Source organism: Rattus rattus, chromosome 14, assembly GCF_011064425.1.
Source record: "Rattus rattus isolate New Zealand chromosome 14, Rrattus_CSIRO_v1, whole genome shotgun sequence".
NCBI classification, from domain to species: domain Eukaryota; kingdom Metazoa; phylum Chordata; class Mammalia; order Rodentia; family Muridae; genus Rattus; species Rattus rattus.
In genome coordinates, this window is record NC_046167.1 from 55,934,239 (window position 1) to 55,961,771 (window position 27,533).

At 41.8% G+C, this 27,533-nt stretch overlaps 1 protein-coding gene across 1 annotated transcript in view; it reads right to left on the reverse strand.

Annotated features, from left to right (window-relative positions):
• F13a1 (coagulation factor XIII A chain) overlaps positions 1–27,533 on the reverse strand; it is a 209,230-nt gene that overhangs the window by 44,338 nt on the left and 137,359 nt on the right. Inside the window, 3 exon segments of the mRNA XM_032884627.1 lie at positions 1,296–1,384; positions 2,976–3,079; positions 25,608–25,746. Coding sequence (XP_032740518.1) covers positions 1,296–1,384; positions 2,976–3,079; positions 25,608–25,746 — 332 coding nt within the window.

Sequence of the window (27,533 nt, forward strand, 5' to 3'; positions counted from 1 at the left end):
TATTGAATTTGTACCATTTCTGGGCACCATTAGAAAGTTTAAAGTTTGTAAGTGGAGATACCATGGGTCAGGAGCCATCTGTATTTACACAGAGAGTCATGGTTGCCAAGCTGCTTCCTGCCTTAGAGTATTAGGGTGTTTGGTATCCTTCAGTTTCTGTCTCCATTTTCTCAATGAATGCATCTCCATGTATGAATGCAATTTTATGTCGACTGTATTGTTCCTACAATAGCTACATGTGTTCTTGGTATTCCCACATTTCCTTAATGCTGTGTGGATAGATTTATTGATATCTTCCCACCTGAGGAGTATACATCCCAAGGACCTGGGCTGTTGAGCTCCCCAAAACCTTCCCTGATGTGAACTAACACAAGATACCTGTTCCTTCCCGAGTGACCACCACACTAAACTCACGTGCCCACTCGATTTCAAAATTCAGCTCATCTCTTTATTAGCTACACTACTGGGGAAAGGATATTAGGCTTTTCTTTGCCTTGATTTCCTTTTCGATTCAATGGGGGAGACTGGCAATACTCATTTTAAAAGAGTTGTGGTGAGCATCAAATGACAGGCAAAGTGACTGCACGGCAAGAGCTGGCTACAGAGGCGGTGCCATTCCAGTGTTGATTGCTGTAAATCTACCTCAAGGGAGTTCTACATCTCAGACTTTAATACCCTCAACCCCCCCAAGAGACTATCAGTATTCACTTCTACCTGATGTCTCTCACCTAGATTTAATTAGCTATTTCCTGTTTTCTAGATCCTGCCCTATTCTGGAATCTTAGACCCTTTACTTAATATCTTTATCAATCCATTAAGTGAACAAAATTTCTCTACTTGAATAGCACTTTATACCTTTCTTTCTCTTTTTGGCTGCTGCTGCGGCTGCTGGTGGTGGTGGTGTGTGTGTTGATTTATGTATACTGTTGGATCAGTCTTAGGTGGGAGTTACATACTCTGAAATTTTCACAGATAGACCACTTTTAGTGATTCAGTTCATCATTTAATATCTTCAGAACTATGCATGTCAGTTCCTAGGTGTCGAGAACTAAACCCAGGCTTGCAAATCTCTTGCTTTTAGTAGAAAAGCAACCTCAAAACTTTAAGGCAGGAAAGCGTTAAGAAGGAATTGCATTTAGCATTTGAAAAAAACCCGAGGCTGAAAGATGTCTGGTTGACAGGAAGCATACAGGATGTACCTGGGAAATCGAGAAGTAGCAACCTGGTGTCTAACTCTTTGACGTGTTAAGAGACAGTGGTGGAAAAATGGCATTTGCCTCTGGCTTTCCACTTACCTCTGCAAAAACAAATGGGGCATCAAACTGGAAGCAGACATGGCCGTGCTTAACGGCTTGAACAGAGGCAGGGCCACAGCGGTACATGCCTGTAGCACATAACAAAGAGGAAGGCAGTGTGAATTTGTAGTTTCCAATCCTGTCCATCTGCAGGACAACACGCAGTACTTAGGCAGCCTGACAAACACCAGTACCCCTCAGCTTCACCATCGACTTTGCCTAAATGCCTCCATTGGCTACAGGAGACAGATAACGGATGTGTATAGTCAAAAGGGTTCTACTAAAAAGGCCAACCCGATGCTGAATGTGAAGGCCAGAAAAAGACTGTGGGGGCAATTGTATTCTTAATTCTGGTTAGCTGATTACCACCTCATGCACTAAGCTATTTAGTCCCCTTACAGCTGGTACCTATCTTGGCTAGTTTTTTGTCAACTTGGCATAAGCTAGAGTTATTTGTGGGAGGGAAACCTTAACTGGAAAAATGTCTCTATTAGGCTGACCCACGGGCAAGTCTGTGGGGACATTTTCTTGATCAGTGATTGATAGCAGAACACTGAGTCCATTGCAGGTATCCCTAGGCAGATGGTTCTGGCTATATAGGAGAGGAGACTGAGCGGGCTAACCAGATCACCTCTCCTGATTTCCCTTCATGATGGATTATAACCCTGAACCAGAATTAATCTTTTCCTCCCTTCTCATCATGCCATTTAATGGAGCAACAGAAGTCTAACTTGGGCTGTATCTGGTACCTCCAATAGTTGTATTGAACTTTCTTTGACTGTTGTTTTGTTTTTGATGTTTGTCAGGTTCGATTATAGAACTTGGGCACTAACCATGTCCATTAACTAATGATCCTTATTTAACAATTCAGCGCGGCCATGCTTATGTTTCTAAAATCCATTAAACTCTAGCCATCTAGGAACACTTTCTAAGCGATTAGCTGATATTAGTTCCCTTTGAATCTTCTCATACTCTAGAGTCCAGCTAGCATGACACTCTCTTCATAAAAGCCAGTATCACAGCATGGCATAATCATGGCTATAGACTGAATGCTTCTATGAAGATGTATGACATCACCACCTTGGACCAACACCACACAACAGAGATGAATGCACCTGGGGTCTACAGTCCATTGATGTGTACTATTATGTAAAAAAACAGTGTGATTCTATAAGAATCTGGGGTTGGTCACAGCTGCTGCTGATTATCAAGGTTGGAAAGTTAGACAACAAATGTCTACCCACTCAGGTTTTGAAACAGAACATCAGGAGACATCAGGCTTTAAAAGAACAACAATTTAATGGGTGATTTTTAATTATTTTCAATGTCTTTATTTTCTCTCTAGCCTTTTACCACCTTATCACTGTGGATCAGGGAGGGCTGAAGTTTATTTTATAGCCCTAGTAAAAAATGCTTACCCAGATATTTTTTCACCCTTGTCTTCAAAACTGCTTATCAAAGCAAGAGTAGATGAATTATATAAGTTATATTCTTTCTCGAAAAGTTGTAAAACAATCAGGGCAACGCTGACTATGGAAACGAATTAAAATTTGATTGACAGGCAGTTAATCCTGTATGCGTGCCCAGCAAGCACATTTCTAGTGTCAGTTCCTAAAAAGGGTGCTACCCACCCACACACCTCGGTGAGCAGTCAAGTGAATAGAAAAAAGGGGGGCTTACCATCACTGTTTTCTTGGGGTGTGCTGTCCACAGCTTGCCAGCCTCCAAATCCAACAGGGAGATCAGGCCTCGTCATCCATGCTTCATTCCAGCAGTGGTAGTTCCTAAGGAGACAACCCTGAACAGGTTACACTTCCCATAAACACCCCACGTTCCTAAGAACCAAAGAGAGGCCTTGAGTCTATGCTATGATTACTTGAATAGATCGAACTCAATCTGGAGGCTTTGGAGGATGCCAGGGTCGCCAGATTTGAATCTGTGGTACATGCATTCCTGTTGGCATTCTTTGGGGTCCCTGATATGACTGGCCATTGCTGCCCCTTTGCCCAAATCAGCTTCAAGGTCATCCAGAGATACTGTAACAGTTTTGATCTTAACCATCCGTGGAGAGAGAGAGAGAGCTTACAATGGTCAAAGGTAGGGAAGAAATGTCAGCTTAAGTTAAATATTTCTCTTTTTTTTTTCACATGGTTTCAATTTACACACAACATATTCTAAAGCCACTTAGTAATACTTATTTGTGTTTATGCTCTTAGACCATTGTCATAGAAATGATAACATTATCTCCTGATTATACTTCTCTAACTCTGTGGTAATTTGCATTTGATGTTCAATGAGAAGAAAAGGTTACCAGGGCCAAATGTGTCTTTATCCTTCAACAAAAGCAGGCACCCCACGAGGTAAGGCCTTTTGAAACTCCCCAGAACCTTGCATATGACCCTTGAAGCAAGAGCACAGAATGAAATGTCATCATGAATTGTATTATTATGTCCTTGGAACGACCTGAGATTATATGACAGTAGAGAATCAAACGACAGCACATTAACCCATGAGCACTATGGGAAGTGTTCATATAGTAATAAGGATTTAATAGTGGCTATTGCTCATTCTGTTTCTAACGCTGATAGTTTCAGGCCCAGCCATCATCCATTCTCCTGAAAAGTCCCTCAGTATCAGGAGTTTGTGCATGGCCCCATCTCTCAATTCTAGCCATTTCTAATTGGGCCATTCACAGGATTCTAACACAATCACACATCCACAATGCACAGGGCACCTTGCTGAGTGCTGACAAGTCAAAGATGATCAGGGGATGAATTGTAGATTCTCTCACGAGGAACCTCGCAAGGTATAAGGAATATCAACATACACATCACTTGCCAATTATTAAAACATGCTGTATATTTGTGGCAAGGTTTAATTAAGAGAATATGGGGATGCATTTAGAACAGGGCTTGACATATGTAAGTGTTCAAACAACGGAACCCAGGTTTTAAAATATAATTAATGAAAGTGACAAGTGCTAAAATAGAAATTTCCTGGGGATGCCATGGGATCACTGAGTGACAGATGGCTGGTCTCGGGGCATTGAGGAAGTCTGTGTAGAGGTGGTGGCAGTTTTTCTGAGACCTGAATAATGAAGAGGAGGTTAGTAGATTGACAAAGAGTAAAGAAAAACCAATCTGTGAAGGCAAAAAGTAATGGCCACAGTTATGTCTAGGGTACTAAAACCGATTCAGAGTTGGGGGTGCAACTATAAAAAACACCTAACTTGCCTACATCGTAAAAATTTGTATGTATCTTAATACGCTTGATTGTCACCAAACCTTGTGAATTCTGTCATATCAGCCCAGCATACAAGGGGGGGGGAGCATAGAGCATTTAAGAAGCTAACCTTAGATCACATAGGTCAATGGTAGAGCTTTACAATTGATGCTCTTAATACTGAACACTGTCACATGGGTAAGGACAAAATTGTAAGACATTTTGAATTAAATTAGGTGCTTTGCTTTTAATAGAAGCAACTGAAATAATTCAAGTAATAGAATAAAATTTACAAACTGGTTTTGTGGAAGAGAGGTCATGCCTTCATTCTTCAAATTTGGCACAATCCCTCCTCCCACCAACACACACACACATGCACACTGAAACTCTGCAATAATCTACAATGTTCTAACAAAGATCTACCACAAAGACACTCATCACCGTGGGGTGGGGATAAAAAACCCATCTGAAGGTACAGTCCCAGTTCCTGTGTGAACTCTCTGTACCAATGGTTCTCAACTGGTGGGTCAGGAACCTTTCACAGGGGTTGCCTAAGACCATCAGAAAACACAGATGTTTATATTACTATTCATAAAAGTAGCAAAATTATCATTATGAAGTGTCAACAAAATTAATTTTATAGTTGGGGAGTTACCAAAACATGAGGAACTGTATTTAATACAGGTACTGTATTAAAAGGTCTCAGCAGAAGGATGGTTGAGAACTACTGCTCTGTAGAGTCAAGGGTTACCGTGAACTTCTGATCCATCTCTATACCTCTGGAGAGCTGGGACTACAAACCAGGATCATCACACCTGAGAATCAAACTCAGGGTTTCATACGTGCAAGGTAAGTAATCTACCAACCGAGCTACATCCCAAGCTCCAAGAAAGATGTGTGTTCCCACAGTGAGAAAGCAAAGAGCGAAGTTTATATTGGCAATGGTGGAGATTGTGGCATTGTGACTATGCTAGAGTCTCTTGATTGACTGATCCAATTAGAAATGACTAGACTTGAGAGAGAGAGAGAGAGAGAGAGAGAGAGAGAGAGAGAGAGAGAGAGAGAACCGTAGAGTGGGGCAAAATTCCATTGGTGAAGAGGGGACAAAGTGCAGTAGAGTATTCTAGAAGAGGGATCTAAGTAGTGAAGAGTAGAAGAAAATGGTTCCTGAGTCAGGAACTATTGCATAACACAATACAAGGAAGATGGCTTTGAATAGTTAATATTAGGCATAACTGATATCCGTCTACTTCCTACCCATTGGCTCTTTTGGTATGAGAAGGGCCAATGGGAAGGAAATGGGAATAAGGGCTCAGTTAAGAAGGGACAAGTGGTAGAGGCCAGGGAGAGTCGGTGGGACAGACGTAGGAAGTTATGCCAGGTCTCCAGAGAAGTAAGGATGTGGTGAGGCCCATGATGCGTGGTCTCTGAGCAGGAGCAAGAGATGAGGTTCTACCAGAGAACGACCTCTGCCTCAGGATGGTCACTTTGTGTGGCATCTTGCCTGTCTAGCTCTAGAAGAGAGGCAGAGGCACCAGAGAAGACAGCAAACAGGCATTTCCAGGGCAGAATGGGCAGTAGCCTGCTTTCTTCATGGTTCTCCCCATTTCACAACCCTCTCCCAAGATGAATAGGATCCAGATTATTCTTATTAAATGCAGATCTCCTTGACAAGGTTAGCCTGGGACAAGATAAATACTCTGTATTTCAGATCTCGGGCAAAGACATTTCTCTAAAGATATTTCTTTTCAAATGGCCAGGAGGTTGGAAATGTTACCTCTTAGTATATTACCTAATTGCTTACCCATGAGGTCCAGCTTGCAGTTTCACTTACCGCTAAGATGCTATCTGTGTTTGAAAAGTTTCCTCACAGTGTAAGGAGCTCACAGGCAGTAGGGAGATTGATAGCTGTACTGTTTGACCATGGGTGGCAAGGCCAGTGGCTTAGCAGCCAGCTGCCTATGAGCAGTGGGAGAGGCAGTCACCTACCTACACAGCCATGGGGACTGTTCACAATGTAGTTAGCTTTCTTTGCTCGGGATGGATAGGGAAGCCCTGAGAGCTCTCCTTTCAGCAAGCATACAGACTGGTCTGCTCTATTCTAAGCTCCCCCATGAGAGGGGCTATATTTATAGGCATTTAGATTTTTTGTTTTAAATATTTAAATGGCTTATAGAGGTACTTAACAAAAAGGGGGAAAACTTGTTTCTGGTTTGTACTTTTTGAAGTTTAGTTTTGTTTATTGTAATTCACATACACTCCTGAGGGTGGAAGTTACCAAATGATATCATTTCTTTTTTGGCCTGATAAACTTTCACTAACATTTCTTTTCTATTTTTTCAAAAAATTTAAATCGTCAAATAGTAATATAAGGAAACTACACATTGAACACACATTTGTGGGGTTAAATGTGATTTCAAATATATTTTTCATTGTTTTAAAATTTATTTTATTTTCATATGTTGTGGTTTTTTGTCTGCGTTTATTATCTTGCATCACGTGTGTGTGCATACGTGCGTGCTTGTGTGCGTGTGTTCCTAGTGCCTGTGGAGGTCAGAGGTGAGCTTCTTAACTCCTGTAGCTGGAGTAACAGACATTTTTTTTTTTTTGCCAACTATTGATATGTGGGTCTGGGAATGGAATCAAACTCAGGTCTATTGGAAGAGCAGCCAGCGTTCTTACTGCTGAGAGAGCTCTCCAGGCCTGTAAAAATTTACATGTATATCTATGTGAAATTTCATGTATGTGTATGGGTTTGTCCATGGGAGTGTAGCACGTGAAACGCTCAGAATTTGGTGTTGGACCCCTGGAGGTGGGATTACAGGTGGCTCTGAGCTGCCTGACATGGGTGGAAATTCTTGGGGGATTTGTCGAAAACGTTACTCTGCTTTTCAAACATTAGCCTGTGTCCTTCCTTCCCTATGAGCTCCTCTCTGCTTTTATGTGGTATGTGTGCTGCTATCTCCTCCCCCTTTCCCTCCCCCAGCCCTTCCCCAGCCCTCCTTCAGTCCTCATTTCCCCTTGCACTACCTCCTTTCCTGTCTCATGACCCACATTCTCCAAATACATACAAACTAAATTATAGGGCTATTTCTTAAACCTAGGATCTGAACATGAAAAAAAGAGGTATTTACCTTTCTGAGTCTGGGTTACTGTGCTTAATATGATAATTTACGCTGTTACCTATTTTTTTCCCCTGTAAATGTTATGACTGCATTTCTCTTTATGGCTGAAAACAATTCCATTTTGTGTATGGACCACACTGTTTCATCCATTCATCTACTGATGGGCTTCAAGGCTGGCTCCTTGTTCTGGTTATTGTGAATAATGCAACTGTAAACATGCATCTACTTCTGAGGCTCTGTTTTGCTCTTTCTCATGCTCTCTCCTGGAGACAGATATGCTGTGAGGAGGTCTGGGTACAGACGACCCTTTCATTCATGTGGCATGTGTTGCAAGTGATGTCTAAAACTGCAAACAATGCCAAGTCTAGCGCATACTGTAGTATTTCCTGTGTAGCTTCTCTTAGTTAGGGTTCTATTGCTGTGAAGAGATACCATGACCATAGCAACTCTTATAAAGAAAACATTTAAGTGGGGCTGGCTTACAGTTTCAGAGGTTCAGTCCATTATTGTCATGATGAGTAGCATGGCAGCGTGCAGGCAGACATGGTGCTGGAGAAGGAGATGAGAGTTCTGCTTCTTGACCCACAGGCAGCAGAAGAAGACTGCCACAGTGGACATAACTTGAATATATGAGACCACACAGCTGTCCCCACCATGACACACTTCTTCCAACAAGGCTATACTTCTACTCCAAAAGGCAATACCTCCTAGTAGTCATATTCCTTATGGGCTAGGCATTCAAACACATGAGTGTATGGGGTTCATTTTTGTTCAAACCACCACATAGCCATACCAAAGATGAAATATTTCAATAGGACAAATATAAAAGCACACCGCCAACAAAGTTTGCAATAATGTCATTCATATCCTGGCTGTGATGGAGCAGATTGGTATGGGATTTCACTATGCTGCTCTGAATGACCTGAAATTTAAAACTTATGAATTTTAGGGACTGGAGAGATGTGTCAGCAGTTAAGTGGACTTGCTGCTTTTGCAGAAGACCCACATTGGATGGCTCGCAATAGGATAGAGGTCTCTAAGTCGAGCTCCAGGGAATCCAAAGGACTCTGAGAGTATTGCACTTATGTGTACAAAGCCATATGCAGACACACATATATACTACCATATAAATGTACAAATATAGTTTATATGCACATATATAAAACACACAGTTTACAATGTAAACAGAAAAATAGTTTTTGAAATCTAAATTGCTTATTTCTGGAGTTTTTCATTTAATTATTAGACTGTGGTTGATCAGAGGTAACTAAAATCATGGAAAGTGACACCTCAGCTAGAGAGCCACTATATTGGTTGGCAGAATTGTGAGGTTATCTGCAAGGTGTCTATACACTGGGTTTCTCATCTTATTTACTTGCTGTTTGTGGTGCTGGGGATCAAAGCAGGGATGATGAATATGCTAGGCAAACACTCTAGTGCTGAGCTATACCCTTGCCCTCTAGTGTAGTTTTATTTAGCTACAAAGAAAGAAAAAAAATCATGTTCTTTGCAGGAAATGTATAGAACTGGATATTGTCACATTGAATGAAATAACCCAGATTCAGAGAGATTCTTTCTTTTACTGGGAATGTAGGGAGATAAGAATATTAAAAAGGAGAGAGAGAGAGGGAGAGAGGAGAATATGTAACGGAAGAGGGGATGTGATCAAGTGCTTTATATGCCTACACAGGAATGTCATACCAAAGCCCGACATTTCTTACAGCGAACCTTATGGTAGCAATAGCAGTAATAGTAATAACAATAAAGATCCATGGTTCCATGTTTTTTGTAGATATTACATTTGGAACCTGAGTTCTTGCTGCAGTTTCAGAGTCTCTAACATTGAAAGACTTACAAACCTCCAGAGTTGTGTAGTTTCTATATTGCCTCTTTCTGAAGAAGGAATAAACAGTAATTGAAATAACTTTCATGAGAGTTGTTTAATGAAAATGAAATTTCTTGGGGGACCACAATGATGGAAGTGACGAGCTCTTCTGTAAGTCACTTCCTTTATTCCATATGTATTGTATATGTATTATATCACATATGTATCAACATTGCATATTATAATATATCTGTATGTATAACATCCATACTTATATCACATATGTATCATATCATATCATATCATATCATATCATATCATATCATATCATATCATATCATATCATATATCACAGGCTAACTCAGCAAGATTAGGAGCCAAGACTAGAGAAGTATTTGCCACATTTTGGGAAAGAGCTTTGTTGAAGCTACTTCCTGGATAGAGAAGAGAAGCTTATCAGTGTATTGGATAGGAAACAAATTGACATAGGCTAGCGTCATTAGAGAGGAGGGATTCTCAATTGAGAAGATGCCACCATAAGATTGGGCTATAAGCAAGCCTGTGGAGGCATTTTCTTAATTAATTAATTAGTGACTGATGGGTGAGGGACCACTGTGGGTAGTACCATCCCTGGGCTGGTGTCTTGGCTTCTATATAAAAGCAGGCTGAGTAGGCCGATAAACAGCACCCCTTCATGGCCTCCGCATCAGTTTCTGTCTCTAGGTTCCTGACATGTTTGAGGTCCTTCCTGGCTTTCTTCAGTGGATGGTGATACATAAACATTTATAAACCCTCTCCTCTCCAAGTTGCTTTGGTCAAGGTTTTGTTTTGTTTTGGTTTGGTTTGGTTTGGTTTTGGTTTTGGTTTTGGTTTTTATCACAGCAATAAAAATCCCAACTAGAACAAGTTAGGAAGTTAACAAAGCATATAAGGGTTGGAAAATTCATGAAATTTAAGAGATTTGAATGATCTCTTGGGAGGATTATGAAAGCAATAATCAGTTATTGGGGAGAGGAGAGCCTGTTTGCCAGAGCGGCCTGAAGTTGGGGAAAGAACTCCAGGGACCCAACTTTCATGATTACCCACACTTGAATAGGCTCTTTGGTAATGTAGCTACTTTCTAGCTATCTGTCTTTCCTCAAGTAACCCCTCATGTGTGTTCCAGAAGTATCCACGAGCATTCGTTTAGTTTATCATTTGATCCCATAAACCTATTGGTTTTGAACTTATACACAGAAATCAACAACATAAGTGAAAAATTCAGGGCCTAAGAATGTTCCTCCTTGCATGATTTACAAGAAGGGGAAGCTGAGAACTCCAACAACCTGACTGTCCAGTAAGTGACCAAATGATTTTAAACCCGAAGAAGGCAGGAGTTATGTCTGTGACATATGCATGTGTAGAAGCTACGCTCCAGAGTACCACAGACGGTGCACGCTCATTGACTCTGGGCAGCAGACTGGATAGAGGCCCCAGCAGACAGTCTGAGCGCCCATCTGAGATGCCAAGCAAATGCTCCAGCCAACCTGTGCCAAATTTCCAGTTCAGGGAAATTGTTTGACAGGAAAAATGTGTTGGGTTAAGCTGAAAACTCTGGAACTTCACTACGAAGTAACAAAAATACATGCGATCTACAGAGACATGAAAGGATGCTCAAAAACATTACAAATATCCTGAGTAGTTAGAAAGGCGGTGACCCTTGCTCTTCTATGTTCTTTTAATATTTGAAAAATAATAATAAACATTTATACCTTTCTTTCCCGAAATTAATGTGAATACTTTAATTTTTCATTTTGTGTGTGTGTGTGTGTGTGTGTGTGTGTGTTTATCTGCTCAAGACCATTAGAGATCTGAGGACAAATTGCAGAAGTCATTTCTCTCTGTACACCATCCAGATTCTGGGGAACAAACTCAGACCGTCAGGCTTGGTGGTGTCTTTACCTATTATGCCATCTCACCAGCCCAAGATGACTAAGCTTTTTTTTTTTAAATCAGAAGTTAAACTGTGGTCAAAGTCTGCCTTAGGCCTGTCATCAGATGGTGAGGTACAGGAGCCTATGGAATGGAGGACAGCTGGGCAGAGAATGTAGCTAAACTTCCTGGATTCATGTGATTAGGATTTTAAAAAGCAAAGCAGTTATTTTAAGAAAGCAAACCTTTACCTTGGCTCACCACTTAAATATCCTAGAGCTTTGGGTAACCATTTAAACACCCCATAGGGTTAGCTCATTTATAATCTTCCAGAAAAGTTTCACAGAAAGGGTTCTTAGAAGAAAGAGGCTTAAAATTTTGTTTGTGTTGCTTCATAAAGGCTCTTGGGAGAGCATAAATTAGATTCAGAGAAAGCCCTGGGAGAGAGGCCTTGGAGCAATTTCAAGTGTGAGGCAAATATTTGAAATTCTTTCATTTGTGAAGATGGTAGGGACTGGAGGGCAGGCACTGGGCTCTTTGCAGATTATTTGTGTTTGGGTGGCAGATGGAGCTATCCCAGCATTCCTGGGTCTTCTGATTTTCCAGTACAGTCATGACACAGTGACAAACTTGACAGCATACCTGGAATGTGGTCATAGGAAGGAGATAGGAATGGGATGGAAGGGGAGGGAATCAGGGGCAACAAGTGGAAACAATCTGGTGGACTCTGGGAATTATTAACAAGACACTTCAAGGTAGAAATGAAAGTGGAGATTGAGAAAAAAACATGACATCTAGGAAATACAAAGAGGTGAGATGGCAGAATCAAACTCTTCAGAGGAAGGCTGGTAGAATCATTTAGGAAGCTGGGTGCTGGGAGCTAGGACCTTGGAGCATGGACTTCCTTCAGAATGTACCCATTCTTTGCTAGAGCTGTGAAGGAGCACTTGAATCCTCCCTGAGGTCATGGCAATCAAAGGCCAAGGCCAGAGGTCTGGGCAGGTGGAAACCAGCCAGCTCGCCCCTCTTTTTCAGCACAGTTGCCTTAGTCCTTATCAGTGAGGAGCCACCTGAACAACCCTTGCTAATCTGCATGAAGATTCTGGGAGGTGGGTGGTTAGTGGAGGATGCCAGGAAAGAACCAATTATCCATCCCTCCAGAAGAAGCAACCTCTTTTAGTTTATACTGCAAGGAATTCTACTATTCACTGGAAAGTCAATTATACTCTCTTGAGTCACACAAGACACAAGGTGCATATGGGATGGGAGTGAACTTGAGGATGTGTGTTGTCTTAGTCAGGGTTTCTTTTCCTGCACAAACATCATGACCAAGAAGCACGTTGGGGAGGATAGGGTTTATTCAGCTCACACTTCCATGTTGCTGTTCATCACCAAAGGAAGTCAGGACTGGAACTCTAGCAGTTCAGGAAGCAGGAGCTGATGCAGAGGCCATGGAGGGATGTTACTGCCTTGCTTCCCCTGGCTTGCTCATCTTGTTCTCTTATAGAACCCAAGACTACCAGCCCAGGGACAACACCACCCACAATGGGCTGGGTCCTTCTGCCCTTGATCACTAGTTGGGAAAATGCCTTATAGCTGAGTTCATGGAGGCATTTCCTCAAGGGAGACTACTTTTTTTGTGATAACTTCAGCTTGTATCAAGTTGACACACAAAACCAGCCAGCACAGTTGTGATGCCCAAGACAAAACTTGTATTTATCAAAGTCATTAGCAACTGTTCTGATCCAGATGGGCACCAGATAAGAACACCAACTTTAAAGGCCAATATGACTCTTAAAGGATACACCAACTAAACATCACTGCAGAACTCAACTGCTTTATGAAAGGGAAAAAAGTAGTACTTAATCTGAGTCTCTTTAGCAAGTCATGTGGAAGCATGCTGTTCATTAGTTCTGAGAGTAAAGCTATTCCACTTGTGACCTCTGAGGTACAGATACCGTGAATATTTATTAGAAAATAATCACAGCTGTTTCCATAAAAGATATTTTTATAAAATTGGGGAATGATATCTCATTTTTCTTCTTTCATCATTTCTGTGTTTTTAACATACTATCAGTGAGTAGAAGAGACTGAGGATGAAACTCAATATAGCAAAAATCAAGCACTGATAGAAGTTCCTAAGCAGACTGTAGAAAAGCAACCCGATGAAAACTAAGCCCGGGATGCTCAAGAAAGTGGTACCTGTTCGTATAATTTGCATTTGTCAGAGTGAACAGAAGCCCCTCCCACCCCTGTGCTAGATTCATATTGAAAATGAGACCCTGTTTAGTTCATCACGCTTTCTGGCATAGCAAGTTCGAAATTGTGTTCCTGGCTGAAAATGAAGAAGAGATTGGATTTTTGAAGATATGAATTTGTATGTAATGTATAAAAACTTTCTATAATAAATTCGGTCCAAGTTTTTCCATAATTATTAGAGAGGATTAAAAACCAGCCAAGAGTCTCAGTAGGTTCCAAAGTTCTTACTTTGCATTACAAGGATGTTTATGAATAATTATTCTAAGGTTGATAGCTCTTATTTTTACCTTTTAAAGATTTTTTCTGTTCAATTTTTTAAAAACTAAAATATAATTACATTGTTTCTCTCACCCTTTCATCTCCTCAGACCATTCTCTGTAACCCCTCATTTGTCCCTCCTGAAATCATGGTCTCTTTTTCTTTAATTATTTTGTATATGCAAATATATAAATATATATACTTAAATATCTGACTACAGCCTGTTCCATTCATTTAATATTACTTATATGTTTGACTTTAGAGATGAGCATGTGGTGCTGCATGGCCATTTCTGGTGTTCTCAGCCCTCCTTAGTTGCCTGTAGTTTTCTGGGTACAGATGGGACCTTGTCAGATTTCCCTCTTCCATATTAGCATGTCTGCTGGTGGTATATTTCAGGCCTTGTGCTTAGGCAGCCATTTTGCTGAAGAAGCTTCCCTGACATTTCCAGGAGACATAATTTCACAGCAGATTTTCTGGTCTTCTGATGACTACAATCTTTCTGCTCTCTCTGATGCATTGTTCCCTGAGCCTTAGGTGCAGGAGTAATGTAAATTGGAGCAGCTAGGGAGGGGTGTCCAAGCTCACACGTTCTCTGCATCTGTGACTTTCTGTAATGGTCTCTGTTGCAAAAAGAAGCTTCTTTGATAAAGGATCAACACCCTTATCTGGCTGGACTTTAGTGCATTATATCTATAGCTGTTATTTTAAAATACATTTTAGAGCTATCTTATTAACTTTCTAATGAAATTAGCCTTGATGATACATAGTTTATTAGCTTCCAACTTTTTTCTGGTAAGTACGAATGGTGTAGGTGGTGAGTTTCTCTTAGATAGAACTTAGGTTAAATCAGAATCTAAAATATCCTTAATCAAAATATCTTACCACTTGTTTTTATTTTCTTATTTTTTACAGATGATACCCTACTTCTTTCCTATCCTGCCAAATTTCATAAGAAGTGTATGTAATTATCTTTGCCTACTGTCTGGCAAGATGAGCAGTAGGGTTACAAAGATTTGTTGAAGATATCCCAGTAGGATGGTAGAAAGAGGAAGGGAGTCTAATGTAAGAGTCTGGAAACTTTAAAGAACAATACCCTCCCCCAGACAAGAGTTCCCTTTCTTACATCCATTTATTATATTAAAATGGAATCTGTAGACAGCTTTTTGAACATGTAATTTCTAAAAGCACAATGTAATGTTTAATGGTATGCATTGAGGCATGGAGACCTAAAGTCTTAGGTATGTGTATAGTCACGTGTCCTATAACAACATTGATTAATGGGAGACTACATATGTGATGGGTATCACATATTATTAATATTGAACTAAAAGTTACTCTTTTGCAGTGATGTCATATATTACAACACTGTCTTTCTCACTTGTCTGTGTGATGCAGGCATAAAGCAAACTACTGTGTTGTCCATCTTACCAAAGCATAGCAGAAGCAACTGCACACAACATATGACCATGACAGTACGCAATTCCAATACTGATTTATGTTTTGCTGGACCATATCTTAAACATTACTTTATAATATACTTTAATTGAGTGACAAAGTTTAAATGGTAGGAACTGGAAAAGTTTATATTGTGTGAGCTAAACCAAACCAGGAAAAACACAGGGCTCCCCCCCACCCCCGCTCCTCTTGGTTGGACCTTAGATTTTCATGCGTAGGATTTTTAATCTTCACTTGGAGTATCTGAAGTAGTTAGGAAGCTAGAAGGGGCATATTGTCAGGGAGAAGAAATATCGTAAGGGTAGGGGGATACCAGGGCACAGGTAGTGTGAGGCAGAAAGGAAAATAATGGGGAGAAGGCATAAATGGAGATGGCAGAGCAGAGCAGAGGGGAGGGTGGGAGAGGGGTAAATAATACTAAGAATCCTTGACAAGCCACATGGAAACCTATTATTTTATAAGTCAAGTTCTCTGTGTATCTCTTTGTCTCTCTCTGTTTCTGTTGCTCTGTTTCTATCTCTGTCACACACACACACACACACACACACACACACACACACACACACACACACAATGGACTTAACCCACATAGGATAATGTTCTTCCCACATGCCATGTGTTATTACGCAAAAATCCTAATAGCAAACTCTAGATATCTCCCTTCTAATTGATCAGAGAGCCCCAAACAATGTAAGCTATGGCCATTGCTCTTGCTTGCCCAGCAGAACCTGACTACATGACTGTTGGTATGAATTTGGTGGTGAAGATACTATTCAATGTGGTCACAGGACAGGACAAAATAAAGCTGGCACTGACTTGGAATCTTCTTTCTTGGCAGGCTAGCTTTCAGGGTACCAGCTGTGTGGCTGCTAAGGGTGTGTAAGTCAACAGTCATCCACAATGGTGAGCCTGAAAAATCTAATAATAACTAGCCTGCAAAGATCTACTCACTTATTTAATAGTGGAATGAATGTTATTGGGGCAACAATCTCCTTTTTGATTGGATTTAAGGCCCGTTCCACAGGGCAGAATTCATGCTTGGTATTGTACACCTGGCAGAGAACCTGTGGCTGCAGTCCTCTACCCTAAGGGAAACTTACTATTATTATTTTGCTTACTGGGCACAGTATCAAACTGTCTTCTAAATACTTAGCTTTGTACCCATAAATTAGTGGTTTTCAGCCCTCACCAGAGATGCTTCATTTTGCAGAGGATGGCAACTGATACAGAAACTCACAACTGGACCAAGTGCACAGACTATGGAGTGTTTGGTCCTAAATGGGACATCTATATCAGACTCCCCACCTCCGTAAGGTCAAGGAACATCTTGAAAGGTGGGAATGGAAGAAAGATTTTTAAGAAACAGATGCTGAGAGAAAATGCTGCAAATAGTGTCTTCTCAATAGTAGGTGAGAAGTAGGTGTCCTTGCAAGCCATAGCAGCCATGATCACCTGCACAAGATCTGCCCAGGCCAGTGGACATTCCAACAAAATGGGGAGGAGTCACACCCCTAGCTTAGATTCTATTGGGAGTTGATGGCTGCAGAGGGAGGGGGAGCCAGTTTTGTCCATCGAGGTAGTCCCTGTGAAGCTTCCCATGCTCCAATGGATTCTGCCCCGTGCTCATGGGCATGTAGGCAGCACTAACTGGACTCAGTAGGTTGTTAAAAAGAAGAAAAAAAAGCAAAATTGGGAGGTGGGTGTGGGAAAGTTTGTCAGGGAGAAGTTGGCCTTCACTTTTCCCTGACAAGCTCAAAGAAGAATTAAAAAGGGCTAACGTTTATTGTAAAGTAGTGCATTGTTTTACACCAGCAGCAGCTGCAGAGATCTCATTCACCATTCCTGACTGCTCTACAAGGCCACTTCAACTGATTGCACTACAGTATCTAAGCTTATGTAAATGTTCTCCCTGATCCGATCATTAAATGACTCATTACTGTGCATTACATATTTTGAGGTATATATGTAAGGGAAACTAAATTAGATGGTAAAAACATCTCTATACAGTATAATCCCTTTGAAGGTCTGCTGGATTTCTCCATTTGAATCCATGTAAGTAGTGATAGGAATAGACTTTGGGAGGGCTGGAGAGATGGCACAGTGGTTAAGAGCACTGGCTGTTCTTCTAGAAGATCTGGGTTTCGGTGCCAACCCATGGATGGCAATTCATAAACATCTGTAACTACAGTCCTAGGGGATTTGATAACCTCTTTTAGTTTCTGTGAATACCAGGTACAGATGCAGTACGAAGACATAATACAAGAGAAATACCCATGCATATGCATACACACACACATACACACACATATAGATATATATGAATAGATATATATGAATAGACTTTGGGAAGCACTTCCACAATGGAGAAGAGTAACAATAATATTAGGGAAGAAAAACAAAGCAGATCAGCTTTTCTAGAACTCTAGCAATGAACATAAGACTCGCTATAAGCTTGGTGGTATTTATTTAAGAAATTCATGTCAACCTCTGTAAGAGTCTGATCTGTGTGCTCTGTTTTATATTTTCACCTCCCTCTTCCTTTATACATGGCAGTCTTGAAAAAAGCCTCAGTAGCTGTGACAGTTTATAGCCTCGAAGCTCAGGGATAAGAAGTAAATAGGTTGAACCCCCTCAAAGATCCTTCAACTCTCATTGATATATTTCTGTATTTTCTAGAAACTTCTTGAAAAGTTCCCAACTCAGGATATGTTCTTACGTGTTTGACTCAGTGTTCACCTTGTATAAACAGTTCTACCTATAGCCTGTTTTTTTCAACAATGCCTAGAAGCAGTTATTAGCAATTTATCCCTTTTATTTTTCCTTTCAAAAGTTAATTTAAAATGGGTCCTAGATCTAAAATTAGAAAACTCAAAAAGAAAACAGAAGAGCCAAGTGTTTGTGACCTTGACTTAACTACATGATCTTTTATATGTGGTAATAAAAGTATAAACAACCGAAGAGACAATTATAAAATGGTTTTGATGAAAAGTAAACCATTTTTCTGCTATAAAACAGATCGTTAATGATGTGAAAAAGACAGCCCAGAGATTAGAGAAATGTTTATTTGCATCCGGAACATGTAACTAACAGCTACAGTGTAGTGACTGACAGCCCAATTTTAAAATTGGACAGGAGTTTGAAAGCTATTTTAAAACAACAACACAAAACCCCAAAAATAGTAAAAGAGATAAGTCATTCAGTATTATCAGTCCACAGAGAAATGGACATTTAATCTACCTTATCACTCATGTTCACTAGAAACTCTGTAACAATTTTAAAATGGAATAGAGCCCAAGAAAATGATCACCTTTGCAAGGGAAGATATGGAGAAGTTGGCCCCCTCATGTTCCACTGGTAGGAATACAGAATGGTGGGGCTCATTTGGAAATAAGTTTAGCAGTTTCTCGAACAGTTAAATGTAAAGTTCCCATATGACCAAGCTGCCCTAACAATGTCTATTCTAAGAAAGCCAGAAACAGAAGCTCTCACAAAGACTTTTACATGGATGATCAGAGTGGATTATCTCACAGCAGGCAGAAGCAGTTCCAAGGCACTGCTGATGGACCACTAAATAAAACATGCTGGGTCCACACAGGGAAATGTCATTCGCTGGTAAAAGGGATAAGTCTGGCCACATGCTCCAACATGGATATGCTGTGAGAAGCATGCTCTGTAGAGGGAACCAAACAGGAAAAGGCCACACAGTGTCTGATTCCATGTATATGAAATGTATGTATCATGCACTGTGACGGAACAGAGAAAGTTAGCAGCCTTCACGTCATAGGCTGGAGAAATGAGAGTTTCTTTTAAGATTGATAAAAATGTGCCGGATTATGAGGGGTTTCCACACACTAAACAGAGTGAAAACACTGATTTCTGCAGTCCTAAAATGTAGATTTTGTATCTCTGTGTTATCTTCTAATAATCATATACTACCTATAAAAAGAAGGCATGCTGAAAGGGGCCCACAGTGTTTTATTCTTTGAAGGTAAGTTTGTAAGTAACTGCGAGTCCTTTGTAGAGCATGCTGGGACATGTTCAGCATAAATTCCTAGCTCATTGGCTAGCTCCCGCTGATAGTCGTAAGAGTTGTTCAAAAATATGGATAAGAAGATAATGTTTGAAAACAAACATCTTGGATAGTGTCAGAATTAGTAACTCGGATGCATGGTAAGATAATTTTACAAGCCCTCCAACATCTTTAAGCAGTTCGGTCTATATTCAGGATTTTCCTTCTATAGGAGTTTATTTGGATTTTATTTTCAGACCACTCCATTTTCCACATTGATGGAAACAGAAGATGATTCAGCAGTGTAAGAGTCCAACCTACAGGAATATACGGCACATCTAAACTGATGTAAAGGCGCTACAGCCGATTTTAAAGACATGCCAGTGTTGTGTGGAACATCACATAGGGGCCAGTGGGCATTAGAACTGTGGGAGGATGAGCCTCCGGATGAGAGATCAGAGCCCTCTGCTTTGCCAGCGATTTGTGATGAACACTTCCAGCGCACAGAAAGATTTGCATTTGGGGTCAGAAACAGGCGATAAAAAACGCTCTTTCTAGAAAATATTGAAAAAAGATTGTTTTCCTTTCCTTTTCCTTTTCCTGTTTTAGATGCCCTGGAGCTGGCTGACCAATTGCAATTCATTCTGGAGATCCCTCTGCTCTGCTTTGTTCCTCCAGGGAACTGATGTGAAGCCAGTTCATGCAGCGGTGCCTATGCGTGAGCAGGCTGGCTACAGCCTGGCTGTGTGTGTGCTTGTAGCCTTCATGCAAGCAAGTGACAGGAAACGCTGAACTATACAGGAAAGGTCTGGGTGGAAGAACGGCATAACTTATTAAAATAAAGTTATTTTTGAAGCTGGGAAGGCCTCTATAACTCATTAATACTGAAGTATTACATTTGCATATGAGGATGTAAAGGTCTTGAGATGCTGAGCAACTTGTCAAGGTTATCCAGGTAATTAAAGGGAGATGAAACCACACTGCTTTGCACAGTGTGTGTGTGTGTGTGTGTGTGTGTGTGTGTGTGTGTGTGACATGTATATTCATATATATATATGTATATTCATAGAGAGAAAGAGGGAGAGGAGGAGAGAGGGAGGGAGGGAGAGAAAGAGAGAGAGAGAGAGAGAGAGAGAGAGAGAGAGAGAGACAGAGACAGAGAGAGAGAGAGAGAGGGAGAGCTTGCTTGACTTATAAAATAACATGTTTCTGTAGGGCTATTTTTTGCCTTCCAGTACACAGACTGGAACCAGCAACTCTACAACAACTCAGTGCCAGACTGAGACCACTGAGGCATCCCGCTTCGTAGACTCAGCAACTGTTGGGTTCTCAGCTTCTCCAGCACGCACACGACCATCATTGGACTACGCTGAAGTGCTTTCACTTCATTGTGAAGTCAATGGTGGTAACTGAAACCATGGTTAAGTTGGGGGCTGCTCTGCTTCCCTCTAGCGCATTGAGAACACTGAAGCAGGAGTGATGGGTTGGAATATGGACAATGAGGAGCCACTGTCCAGGAGGGAGTGAAGCTGTTGGCTCTAAGAGACACTGTGAAAGGATGGTCACCTTCCTCTAATACAGATCAGAAAGCAAGGGCTGAGTTCTCCTCAAGGAAGCAGAATACCTGGGTATCGGGTGATCCCTGGGTAATGTCATTCAGTCTCATCCCAGCCATCAAAGAACTATCTGCTCTTGCAGATGCAGAGTTGGGGGGACATTGTCCCTTTTAGAGGCATGAAGAGAAGGGCTCTTGCTGCCACATAACCAGAGGGAAAGTGGACTGAAGGTTCAATACCCATGGTCATAATAACCCACGATCCTTGCATGCCGGTCCACCCTGCCTGCCTGACTACCTGGTTCCTGAAGCAGCTAATGCCTGGGCCATTTCAGTTCAGCCCTTGGACCTTTAATGATGTACACCCCTGGGTTTCATCTGTGGACTGAGGACACTTCCTGGGGTTTTCCATCTTTGAACAGCATAGCCAGATGCTTGCAGAAGGATAATGACCTTCAGTTCACAACCACCTCCCACGAGAGCAGACCTGCTTCCTTGGGCTTGGAACGAAACTCCCCCTCTGGTTTCCCTGCTTCCCAGGGCATATTATGAACCTCCCTGCATTTTATGTAGGGTATTCTACATGTGTTGTCTCCTGGGGAACACTAGGGAGCTTCTCGAGAACAACCAACCTCATTACCTTGTCTTGTAGCCTCCGGTGCTGCGGTTTAGACACAGTTGTCATGTGCAGTAAGGGTTTGTAGGATGAGAAAGCGATATTTATTCAGTTTGATTAGTATTTTTCTGTTTTTCTGAAAGAAACCGTTTACACTTGCTCCATATCCTGCCTGTTGCTGAGTGCATGAGAGAGAGAGAGAGAGAGAGAGAGAGAGAGGGGGGGGGAGAGGAGAGAGGGAGGGGGGAGGAGGGGGGGAGAGGGAGAGGAGAGAGAGGGAGAGCGAGAGAGAGAGAGAGAATTTCCCTCATGGGAGCGTCATTTTGATGGGGACAAGCCAAGAAGGGCACAGTTTTCCATCCAGAATACTCAATATTGTCCCTCCATTCCAGCCAAGGGACACAAGGCAACACTTGCACCAAGCAGGAGGGAAGCCCTGCTGTGAAGTACCTTTCATGACCGTGTAAGTGGCACCATCTCTGTCTTTTAAAATTGTTTCCTACTCCAACGTGACCTGCAAATAATGAGGTGGCCAAACACTCTCGTAAGGCACAAAGAAACTGTCACGTCCTCTGAGCATGAACTCTCTCTCTCTCTCTCTCTCTCTCTCTCTCTCTCTCTCTCTCTCTCTCCTAGAGAGGCTTATATTCCCATAATCCAGCAGTGAAATGCTAGGCCAGCCATTTCAGCAAACTGCCTGCAATGACTCCCAGATAGATGCTCCACATCCTACAGGCACTCCCAAGGGTGGACATCTACCACAGGAGAACTAAGACACTGAACAGGATGTAGAAACTAAACTACCTGTTCTTGGCCTCCGTGTCGTGTCACAGCCCCTTGTCCATGCCTGAGCTAGCACTCTGGACGGCCCTGCTGGTCTGCCTCCTATTTGGGCACTCATAAACCTGGCTGAATTCTGAGAGGCGAGATGTCCTGGGTCATTGAGACCTAAAAGGACGAATCAGCTTAGGACAGAGCGTGAACAATGAGATGGAAGTGTGAGGAGTCAGGTGGGGTAGGAGCCTTTGGTGGGAACATTGGAGCCTACTGAGGGAGCTAAGTCCATGGGGCTGGATGAGAGCGATTGCTCCTCAGAACTTCTTGAGACAACTAGGCCAAGGCGACCTACGGGTAATTGGCTGATGTCCAGCAATCATTTCTACCTATGCTTGAGCTTCTGCTTAGCAATAGTCCCTCATCCCAAGCCCCAGATAAGCCTTTCTTCCTACTACTGGCAAGCATGGCTTTAATCAGCATTAGACCTGCCATTACTTAGTACAGACTGAGAACACTTCTACCAGCACCAGACTGCCCTAGATCTCTTGGTATTTTGGAATATTTGCATATACATAACTAGGTATTCTTGGAGGTGGAAACCAAATCTAGGCTTGAACTTGACCCATGTGTCACATATAGGTCAAGTTCATTCATGTACATTCAGAAGGGGATTCTGCATATTTCAGCATGTTCTGTTTTGATCGTGCGTCTCACATGAGAGGGGACATGGAATTCTCTACATGTACATATGGAGTTCTGGATTTGTGTAATATTTCACATTTTGGGTTTGGGGGTTGCACACAGTCAACCTGTGCTTCGAATGCATGGATGGTCTCATTTAATTATTTGTCAAAATCACCCCACTAGGAAATGGTAGTTGCTAGGATACTGAGGACCCGGAAATTCAGAGAAGTGGCATCATTTCCTCAACACCAAACATCGTCAAATAATAGCTTAACCCAAAGCTTGGGGTGTGTGTGTGTGTGTGTGTGTGTGTGTGTGTCTATGACGACCACATCTGGTTAATGTGTGCTGGAGAGCCTTCATCAACCCCTCAAGCAAGGAGAGTCCTCGACATGGTCTGGCTTCTTAGAACACACATAGTTTATAAGGCACACCAGTGTTTGTGCAGGCACAAGTGTCTGCCTTTTCTTTAAAAATACCCCAAAGTCACAAAAGTATCAGTCATCTCAGGACACAGGGCACCCCTCTCTTCTGAGTTTCTCAAGGTACTCAGGAGGATGGCAACATATTGCCTCCCCAAGACTCCAGCTGCGCATCTAATAAAGAAGGCGATCCCAGCAGCCAGTGTTCATTAGGCACCTGCTACACTCCGCTCTGTACTGAGTGAAATAGGGATTTCTGTCATTTCTACTTTAGAGGAGGAAAGAGGCCCAGAGAAGCTCTGCCTTGCTGAAGGTCACACAGCTAGCCTTCTGTAGAGCCAAGACACTGGGACCTTTTGTCCCTGTCCTTAGAATCTGGGCATGTCCCGAGTTGGGGTAACACAGGTCTCTACCAATGAGATGCCTAGTCACTCTATACCAACTCCCCCAACCCCAGCCTCATCAGGAGAGCGTAAAAAAGTCCAGGGCACTGTATACACTAGGATGTTGCAGACCAGGCTAGGATCAAGGTCTTATGTGCTAGGGGAGTATCAGAGAGAGGGAACAAAAATCATAACAAGATGTCAAAGCCAATGGGTTAGCAACAAGATCTATCTACTCTATGACTTTATACCAACTGTGTTTAGGAATTCATTGTACTATATGTCAGGTTCCTCATGGAATCTATCATGGAGATATTTGGATCAAGAAGCTAGGAGACTGAAGTCGTCTCTATAAGGAGACCGTGTGTGTGTGTGTGTGTGTGTGTGTGTGTGTGTGTGTGTGTGTGTGTGTGTGTGTGTGCCATGTTGCAGAGAAAACAAAATCATTCTCTTTCTGCCATTACCGTTAACAGTGGTCTTTAGGGGCTGATGTTTTGATCTGTTTTGGCCATTCCAGACAGGTAGGGCTGTGAGCTGTAATTCCACAGGTTTAAATGGTTCTTTAAATTGCAGTTGAGTTTCCACAGGCTAGGCTTTCTCTAGCCAAGGCCCTCCAGCATCCTATCTCAGCTCATTCTTCAAATAAGAGGCTTTATATTTTATTCATAGTAACCTATTGATGTGAGTTGGGGACACTTCAGCCATTTCCCCTTTTCAACATTCTCCAGTGGCCACTTACAGGTCCTAGTGGGTTAATGCAACTCCCAAAGCCAATCCATGCCCAGAATACAGCTTTTTCAGGCACTTCTCACTTTTAATTTCTCTTAAGAATGCACTTGTACCTTCCCACTACCCCCATTTGTGTGGTTGTTTTACAGCTGACAGTGTTTTAGCTTTCTGACTTGTGAAGAACAACTACACAGGACACAATTTTGTCTGGGAAATTTCACCCAGTTCAATGCCTGGTGACTGCTCAAATTATGTCCCAATTTCATTCCACATATAGTTTCCTAAATATCCTTTCATTTGGACTCAGAAGAGTTTTTCCTCATGTAAGTGTGCCACATTGGACTGATGGGTTCCCCACAAACAACAACTTCTTTGGGCTCTTACACTCCCTGTAGGATGCCAGCTTCTGGTACTGCACTGTAGGGTAAAAGATGCATGGCCTTGGTGTTTGGAAGGAATGGCACTTTTCCCCTCATCTTGATCTCTAAATGAAAGCTGGGCACAAAGTCAAGGCCAAGTTTAATCTTATTCTCAAAAAGTCATTCTGTACTTCAGAAGTAAAAATATGTGGGGTGAAGAATTGAAGACATTTATTGCCAGTTTATGAGATATGAGACCGTGATACAAATCTGTTTGGGCCTCAGCTTCCTCATCTGCAAATGAGCAATCTTGTGTCATTCACCTGATTAAAACTACTAGGACAGGTAAGATTGTACGCACATATAAACCAGTGCATAGGAAACTGTGGGCAGATGTGAATGCTGGCTGCAGTCCACATCAACCATAGTTTTCACCATGTGCTATAGGGGAACCAACCCAGGCATGTACATTAGCTGTGCTCATGGTTGGCTTGGATGATTGTTCTCTCACAGATAGATGACTGGCTTTTATCTCTAGGGCCCAAATTATCTGCCCAATTATAGTTCCCATTCACCACTTAAAATGAAATTCTGTAAAAATAAGACATTTATGCCTATGAGAATGGAGGAGAAAAACACTTTGGCAGTATCTGTGTTTTTGTACACAAAGAATGGCCCTCTTACTTGACACCAGCCCATGCCATTGCAAGTCAAACTCACCACACTGAATCCTTGGTGAGTTTGGAGCTCACGCTTCCATCTTCTTCCAGGAAGATGTCCATTTGCAAATTGGCATCATTGTCGTGGGCTGAGAAGTAATTGGTAATGACTCTCGCAGGGATTCCAAGGCACCTTAAAACTGTAGGGGACAACAATCACATGAGACACAACCCCTATAACAAAGCACAGTGAAAAATCCTTTCCTCTGTGGGTCTTTCTTCCTCCCCAATGTGAAAAAGCCCCTTTCTCAGATGTTCCACACCGAGGAAGTGTGACTCATTCAGTCCCCGGAGGGCTGGAGAGAAACTGTGTTGTTGGACTCTTGGAACAACAGATGACGCCAACAAAATCATTTATAACAGAAACCCAATAACCCTGTATTAATTGTGTAGTTCTACCCACAAGCTCATCAAAGTAGCAGGGATTCGATCCTCTTAAGGGAGCATGTTCCTGAAAACACAATTTTTAGAAAACCTATCCCCAGGTAGGATTGTATAGGGCTGGTCCTCAGTGGGACATGCTACTTCAGGACAAAATTCCTCCTGCACCACACTCTATGCAGGGTGATGGCAATGAGTCATTTTAGTTGTTAGATAATAAATTACCTGGGTGCATCTCTTGCCATATGCACCTATTGATTAAGCTTAATCCGAGTGCCCTTTCTGACTCCCAAGACACCAGACATCAGGGCTCATTGGAAATAATTCAGCTGACAATTTTAAGATTAATGACTTGGTTTGCTTTTTTTCCCCTCTCCATCAGAATAATTTAGCATTTTTTAAAACAAAGACTATCCAGCCCTTTCAACAGAACAACCTTGGATGTACAAATGTGGGTTTAGTAGAGATCGGTGCCCTGTCCTTCAAATAACTTGGCCTCAAGCACCAAACAACAGGGTGACAGCCACCACTGGCTTCTCACTTCTACATTCCTCTGCCACCTCTAGTCACCAGAATGACTGACACTCATGTTCTATTTCTGGTGAATTCTAATGTGAATTGCTGGGCATTAGAGCACATTATTACCGAAGGGGATTTGCTCAAGTAATTTAAGACATGTGAAGACTGACTTTGGGGTACCAGCTCCTCCTACCAACTTTCCTTTCTGATTTGCTTCCTTTGTGATCCCCTTATAGTAAAGATCTGTCTTTGCTTAATTTGCCACCAAAGCCTGTCCTCAAGCACAGAGAACATTCTCTATGCAAATAACATACATGGATGCAAGGTTTCACTATTTTATCTGGTTCTAAACCCAAAGCTATTGAGTTATGGCAGTGTCAGGTGTGAAGGGCTGAGGCTTTTTATGGTTTTCTGAGATGAGTTTAGGGGAGTGGCTTCCTCTCCTTGCCTTGGCTTTTTTTTTTTTTTTAGTCCTGAGGAACAGAAATGCTTTCTAACCTTCAGCCACCAGAAAGCTCAGGCTTCTGTCTGACAGGAGCAGCCTCCCAGAAGAAAACTGCTCCCAGAAAATGAGCATGCATTTAGTCATGAATATAGTCAAAAGGCTCAGAAAATATGTTCATTCAGGCCATGCCATATGAAGTCACCACAAATGTCATTTCTGTTTGTGTGGAACAGGACTAGGTCCTAGACTGTGACAAATTTGTGTTGAAATAGGTGTCTCACATTCATTTTAAAATGTGTCCTTTCCCAAGCCTATAGCGCCCGACTCTCATTTTTTTTGGAAAATTTTATTTGAAAAATGCTAACTGTGCAAAGCTCTGTTTATTAATGAGCAGGCAGAAAGGACGCTCTGACTTGAATTTAATGTTTCTCCAAGGCAAGAGTGCTGTGTGAATGAAAATCATTACTGACAGGGAGGACATAGTGAAATGAATGGCCTTTTAAAATAGCCACTGAATTAACTGTACTATTGCCTGGGCCAATGGAGGCAAGTGCTATTTGGTAAAATGATACACAAGACTGA